This window comes from Penaeus japonicus, unplaced genomic scaffold (assembly GCF_977035675.1).
Source record: "Penaeus japonicus unplaced genomic scaffold, GWHDUDI00000001_assembly GWHDUDI00000038, whole genome shotgun sequence".
NCBI classification, from domain to species: Eukaryota; Metazoa; Arthropoda; class Malacostraca; order Decapoda; family Penaeidae; genus Penaeus; species Penaeus japonicus.
The window spans coordinates 2873546-2881045 of record NW_028234440.1 but is presented as its reverse complement, the minus strand read 5'-3'; the positions used below and the strand labels follow the sequence as shown (position 1 = coordinate 2881045).

The following is a 7500-nucleotide window of genomic DNA, read 5'->3' as shown; positions in this document are numbered from 1 at the left end:
TCTCTGTCTCTCTACTTACCAGACTGAGTAGGTGGCCCAAGTGTTGAAACTGCAGGTTGCTCAGTCTGTTGAAAGGGTCTTGAGGTCTGATAGGCACTTCTTGTTCATGGAAGTATATGGGCATGTATTTTGCTGCATTTTTGCAACGATGCTAGAAAGATGGAGGACAAAATTATATGTAAATATTATATATATATATATATATATATATATATATATATATATATATATATATATATATTAATATATATATATATATATATATATATATATATATATATATATATATATATATATATGTATATATATATATATGTATATATATATATATATATATAATATATATATATATATATATATATATATATATATATAATATATATTATATATATATATATATATATATTATATATATATATATATATATATATACTAATATTATATATATATATATATATTATATATATATATATATATATATATATATATTAGGAGATATATATAATATATATATATATATATATATATATATATATATAAATATATTCTTCTCCCAAATTAGGAATTCATATTTGAAATGATAACTATGTACTAATACTGCAATACTACCACCAGCACATAAATCATATAAACATTAATATACTTTACACTCACCTGCACATATTCATTGACATAATCATTAATCAATTTTGGGACAAAATTATATGATTCTAATTGCAGCCTCGACACTTGGAAGGAGAAGTCCATGAACATCTTCTGTTCCTCATATACACGATTCTGAAGCCTCTGAAATCAGGAATAATATTAAGTTTCCAAAATATTTAAACCAGTTTATACATATCTATATGGCATACATGAATGCTGACTTGTTTCAGAAATCTTGCTTAACCCATTCACGCCAGATGGCATGGTATCACACCATATTTCAGTCCCACTGGATGACATCCTATTATGTCATGCTCTCTCCCTCTAAACACACATTTTACATATGTATATACTCAGTGGAGTTCCGTTTTCATAGATACATTTTTCTGGACTTATGAAAATAATATAAACATATACAAAACCTCCCTTTATCACCCCCAATGAATCGCGGGAGTGGAAAGCGCTGCGAGAGGCACAGCACAGCTTTGTATCAGGAAAGATCTTGCACTTGAAACTGCACACACCTATTATCTTGCTAGAGGGAGAGGCTTGAGGCAAGTATAAGCCCCACTGCGAATGGGTTAAGGAAAACTACTATGAAGAAAGATGAGGACAGTGAGGGAGAGGAGGGAGGTGAGGGAGGTGAGGGAGAGGAGGGAGAGGAGGGAGAGGAGGGAGAGGAGGGAGAGGAGGGAGAGGAGGGGGGAGGGAGGGAGGGTCAAATTAGGTTTTAGAAGGTATTACTATTTGCATAAAATACTGAAATGTGTAGACTAGGTTCTCTGATAGGAAATCATCTTAACCCATATGCGCCGGATGACATGCTGACATGTTTCATGGTTTTTGCATCAGACACCAGTTACAAGATATTTGGAGGGTGAGACAGCCCAGGCTCACAGCTAGTGCACGAGAATCCCGAGGCGTTAGGCCTATGCGTTTGAAAACCCCGGCATTGTGACCATTCAAAGCCAGAATCACCCTGGCATGAATGGGTTAAAGAACTTTGCATTTTTTAAACAATATCATCTGTGTCTGTTCTAGTAACAAGAAAAATGTTAAAATGTTGAACTGATAAAATTACACATTATGTAGTAAAGCAATTTACCAAGTGACTTATTGAGGAGAATAAGTATCATCCCATTGTGGACAGGTGTCATGACATATAATGACACAGGAGTTTTTTGCCTGACAACAGGCATCATGACAGATGTGTTGATAGTTGCATGAAATATTTCACGTTGGAGGAGGGTGGAACACTGTGTTTCTCTATTAACCCACACAGGACGGGTGGTACAGCATGTGTACCATTTCAATTGATTTAGGCCTAATAATTCGAATGCCCCGGCATTTGGACATTCAAGGCTAGAATTCCCCCGTCGGGAATGGGTTAACCTATGAGTAATAACTCTATTTAGTGACTGGTGATGCCAATTGCAGTGATAATAACTATTATTGCCAAAATATTCACTAAAATGTATTTTTCTTAAAATCCCGAACATAGCACCAGCCAGAAAGAAAGCCTTAAAGGGCGCCTATCCAAAATCTCTACCAAGCACTATCTTCGGAGATCGATTACACATAAAAGGATGGCGACCGCTGGCTCTAAAGTATTGGTGATGCAGTATGTGCAGAAAGAATATGCAGCATCTGCAATGCGCCCCTATGCCGTTATGGCTGCTGTAGCATTCACAGTCATAAACGCAAGTCTCCTTCCTCATGCCCATTTCTTCATACATTTTCATAACAGATTATTATTTCTCTCATATCTGTTTACGGAAGTACACAAATATGAAAAAAATGAAATTGTAATACTTCTATCACCCTGTGAATAAAAACCATAATTAGCTGACAGGGACCCTATACAACAATTTTAGTTTACTATAATATAGATAAAGCTAAGTCTCACAATGCAAAGGAATAAAAAAAAAAAAGACTTTAAAATGAATGAATAAGAGTAAAAGGTTGTGAAATATGTGGGGAATATAATGTAGCTCATCTGACTCTTAGGGAGAGTGGCAGCTGTGTTTCTGAATTACACTGAGAGCAATAATTCTGTTTGGTAATTAAATATGGCAATCAACATTACATTTATTATGACTGCCAAAATATCTACCATATGGTACCATTCTCTGTTAGCACCAACAGGAAAAAAAAACTTGAATGGTGCCAAAATGCGAAAAGGAATGTGAACCAGACCTTATGCACCATCTGTCATGTGCCTCTTTGCCTGTAAGGATGCTTTTTCCAGTGGCACTCACTACCATGTTCACAGGTCTTTTTTTTTTTTTTTTTTTTTTTCCTCTTTCTCTTTTTCATTCCCTCTTTTCCTTCTTTTTTCCTCTTTCCCCGTTTCACACCTCTTTTTCACCATCTCATGTTTTTTTTTCTTTCTTTCTTCTTTCTTTTTCTTTCTTTCTTTCTTTCTTTTTTTCTTTTTTTCTATTGAGAAGGCTATTTCTTTTGACTTTTTTATGAGAGTACACAAATATGGAAGTATCAAGGTGCATTTTACCCTCGCTCCAACTTTATAGATATACTATTTACATTGAAAAATAATATAGAAAATAAAGATTTTGCCTGCTCTTTATATAAAGAAAGAATATTATCTATTTCATATGCATATATGTGAATTTGTTATGTTCAAGTCAAGCAGATGAACTGATATGAATCTGTGTCTTCCTGATATGATTCCGTCCCAATAGAAGACAGACTGAATACTGTCTGAGAAAAGCAAGCAACTATATCTTCATCACTGTATCACTTCAACATCTGATTGATTCTGCAGAGGAATTGTTTAATTTTCAAACATATTGGTTCACTCACCTAACACAAACTCAACACTACACAACATTCATATGCAGGACTAGAATACTCTGCAAGGAGGGGAGGATGCAAGCAAGCAAGCATGCAGGCACACATGTGCACACATATATACATGAGCATGCACACACACACACACACACACACACACACGCATGTGTACACACACACACACACACACACACACACACACACACACACACACACACACACACACACACACACACACACACACACACACACACACACACACACACACACACACACACACACACACACACACACACACACACACACACACACACACACACACACACACACACACACACACACACACACACACACACACACACAAATAAATAAATAAATAGAAAATAAAATAAAAATAAAGAGACATGTTGAACAGGAAAGCAACAAAGTGCAACGGCCATCAGAGCCGAGCAAGTGCTCACCATGTACTGCTCATATTCAGTGGCCTCGCAAGCTGTTTTAGGCGTTCTGATCTTGAACTTAACAAATGCTCTCAGGTAAGCTTGATGCTCAGCGTGATTCAGCGACGATTTGTATGGAATTAGAACAGGGCACTGCTTCTTTACGAAGAACTTGTGCTGATTGAAGATCAAGTCTACCTGAAATACATAAAAACAATTTGTAAAAAAATCATCAAAAATATGAAGCATTAGAAAATGAATAAATATAACATATTCTATAAAAAAAAAACCTGTGGTAGCATTCAACATTACATTTCTATATAATAAGCAAAATTACAGACGTGCAATTCTCAAGAAAACAGAATCTTGAACTTTTAAGTGTGAAGGTATTGAAACAATTAAGTGTCCCTGCAATTTTTCTAAATTGAAAACCCATTCCAAAACTACATGAAGCTCCTTTTCAGAAGTTGCCTAGCACCTCACATCAGCAATTACCCCATAAAGGCCTTTTCCTTTACAATTAACCCACTTACGACGGGGGCATTCCAGCCTTGAATGTCCCAATGCCGGGGCGTTCGAATTATTAGGCCTAAATCAATTGAATGGGGTTAATAATCAATACATATTTTCAAAAGTCAACAGCAAAGCCATCGAAACACAGAATAATGATGATCCTAATGGCATCATACAAACTTTTAATTTAATATTATATTTTGCATACAGTACAAAATGTAAAATGTAGTAAATCATATATAATCACACACAGAGACACCATAAGAATAAAAACTGAGAAACAACAGTCTAACTGACAGTCCATAACCCTATCCCCGCACCCTTCAGCAGCCTGCACCCTTTCAGTGTTGAGGATCTTGGCCATGACTCCATGTATTTTGCATCATACCTTGCGGTCCAGATTCTGCTTTATCTTCTGGTCTACTGCTTTCTTCTCTGCTATCTTCTCCATTTCTGCTTGCTCTTTTTCCATTAGTAGTTTCTCGCGCTCTATTTGAACCTGTCCGTCAAAATTCATAGTCCTTTATAAAAAATGTATTACTTATCTTTAATGTAATCAGCTATATCTCCACAATCATCAAATTTTAAAAGAGAAAAAGTGAGGAAATTACTTTTTTTCATTATCTTACTTTCTTAACCTTCTTTCTATTTCTCACCTAGTCTCTCTTTTCTTTACCTCTTTACCTGCTATTCAGGCCATGAAGTGGTCTAGACTCTCTGTTTTTAACAGGTTAATGTAATCAAGGAAGTTCAAAGGAGGAGGCCTTCTTTGTATCAAAAGTGTCCTTTTAGTTAAATTAGGTGGAATTTTGGAAAGAAAAGCCCTCTTTTAGTCAAAATTATAGAAAGAAAAACATCCTTTTAGTCAGTCTGTGAAGGAAAATTGTCCTTTTAGTTAAGATCAAGGGAAGTCTTTTAGTCAGAGGAGAGCCCTTTCTTCAACTGGGCCCTCCCTCTTTGATACTTTGTGCCTATCACTGATTATAATATTTCTCTAATTCAATAAAACAATAGTACAAAAAATGAAAACAGATTGTAAATTAATGTAGCCTACCTCTGCAATTTCCTTCCAGTCTTTCTCAGAAAAGTTTAAAATCTCTTTGATTTCTTGGCTTTTGGCTGAACTATTTTCTCGAAAGAGGCTGCATTCTTGTAGGAGCACATCAGGACTTGCAATGAAAGGATCCTTGGCATCTATGGGAATGAATCCTCTTTGGGAAGGCCTATGGACAAAATATAGAGAGATTACTAGATAACTATCTTTCAGTCTATCATTAGTTTAAAGGTTTTAATAAAATCTTACTCAAGTATAATGTATCATGGATTTAATCAGGTCCTAAACATATGATCATGCAATAAAAGATAATAAGAACAGTTTGTCTGTAAGCAAACATTATGCTATTACGCAAAATATATTGATAATTGGTGTTTTAAGGTGATAATTGTTAAAATAGGCTTTTATATGTTGATCCAGAATAAGAGTATACTTGCCAGGCAATATCTTTCATAAAACTGAATAGGCTGAAGTCTGGAGCTCTACAGGGACCACAGGCTCATCAATTTCACTGAGACACTATTACCTGCACCCTTGGACTCCAATGATGGAATCTAATTGCTGCAAATCAGATTCCATTGCTGGCAGTGGAGCAGCACTTAGTTCTTAAAATAGTTCTCTATCAAATAGCTTGTAAACTCAGTGGCATGTATCTAATTAATGCCATTAACCATAAGCACAAACATATCTATGAAGCAAGTTCTACACTGTTGGGCAAATAATAGAAGTATAGGAAAATTATGCAAATAGCGACCAGTAGAATGCCTCTGCCAGCAGGTGAGGCACAGTGCTTTACTGGGGGCACTGTACATGTCACTGCCTGTACAACATGACTGAAAGCCGAGGGGCCTGGCTATAAGGCAATACAGCCCTGGATACATGTCAATACTACTAAATTTCAGGTTGTCAAAGAGCTAGTAAGTCTTCTCATACCAAGAGAATCTTAACCTGGATGAGGATTCAAAAGTAGCTCATCAAGCAATGGCTAAATTCTGAGCAGCAGGGAACACCCATTGGATACCTGAATGTACCAACACTAAAAACTTATACCGAGGTCTAGGTGACGTGAACGAGCAGACGCAGGTAAATCTTCGTCTTTTACCTATCAGTAATTACCATAATATAGATTTAAGTTAATATCAACAAACATAGATGGCACCACTCCCTCCTGGCATTAGCAGGAAAGAGATCTATGAATCTGCCCATCTTTGGTCTCTATCAAGTACTATCTTCTGAGAGCAATGAATCAGAGCTAGATGCCAACCTCCAGCTCTAAAGTACCAGTGCTTTAGGATAAGCCAGCAGAATGACAAGGGGAAAGTAAACGAGACCACGTGCAGAGGCTGCAATGCTCCCCCTTGCCTGTGTGGCTGGTTTGTACAACGGCACTTGCAGCCATAGGTATAGGTCACCTGCCTCTTCTCCCTCCCTTCACGTTTTTTCTTTAGGGGTGTTTGTGTATTGAATTTGTTTAAGAGTGTACAAAAAAATATGTATAAATAAGGTTGTTTTTGTCCTCTGATAAAACTGTTATTGGAAAATTTACCAACTGTTACACTTCAGTCAGACTGAGTGTAAAGACTGTAATGAGCTGATTTGGACTCTTTTCTACAATACTGAGAAAGCCTGTCAGATGGCACATAAAAGCCTCATAATATAGTAAAACACAAAAACTGACTGACACCAAAATCTTGCATCGTGGCAAGTGAACAAAAGAGAGAGAGAAAGGCCTAGACCTATCGCATGCTGCTCTCTGCTTCTGAAATAAACCATCCTCTGGGTCAAGCTTCAAATAAGCTTCTAAGCCTGAAATATTCTTAGATCATATGTTAGAGGACTGAATGTCAAAAGCTTAATGCAGATCATCCAATGTTAACTCTGGATGACTGTCACAACATACTTCCAGCATCACAGTTATAATTTCTAGCTCATCTGTTCAACACAAGTCAAACTTACCTGAGGAGACCCGGTATGAATGTGATGGAGTCAACGTCCATCGCGTGTGCTTGCTTTGACGTCGAGGGCCGTGGCTGCTCC

At 36.5% G+C, this 7500-nt stretch overlaps 1 protein-coding gene across 5 annotated transcripts in view; it reads right to left on the bottom strand.

Annotated features, from left to right (window-relative positions):
- Positions 1–7500, bottom strand: part of Ice2 (interactor of little elongation complex ELL subunit 2) — a 31794-nt gene that overhangs the window by 23564 nt on the left and 730 nt on the right. For all 5 annotated transcript variants that reach the window (XM_086533057.1, XM_086533059.1, XM_086533061.1 and 2 more), the window contains exons 2-7: positions 7420–7500; positions 5464–5632; positions 4798–4908; positions 3918–4094; positions 655–786; positions 20–151 (exon numbers count right to left, since the gene is read on the bottom strand). The exon at positions 7420–7500 is cut by the window's right edge. In XM_086533057.1, coding sequence (XP_086389183.1) covers positions 20–151; positions 655–786; positions 3918–4094; positions 4798–4908; positions 5464–5632; positions 7420–7500 — 802 coding nt within the window. The remainder of the gene's footprint in view (positions 1–19; positions 152–654; positions 787–3917; positions 4095–4797; positions 4909–5463; positions 5633–7419) is intronic.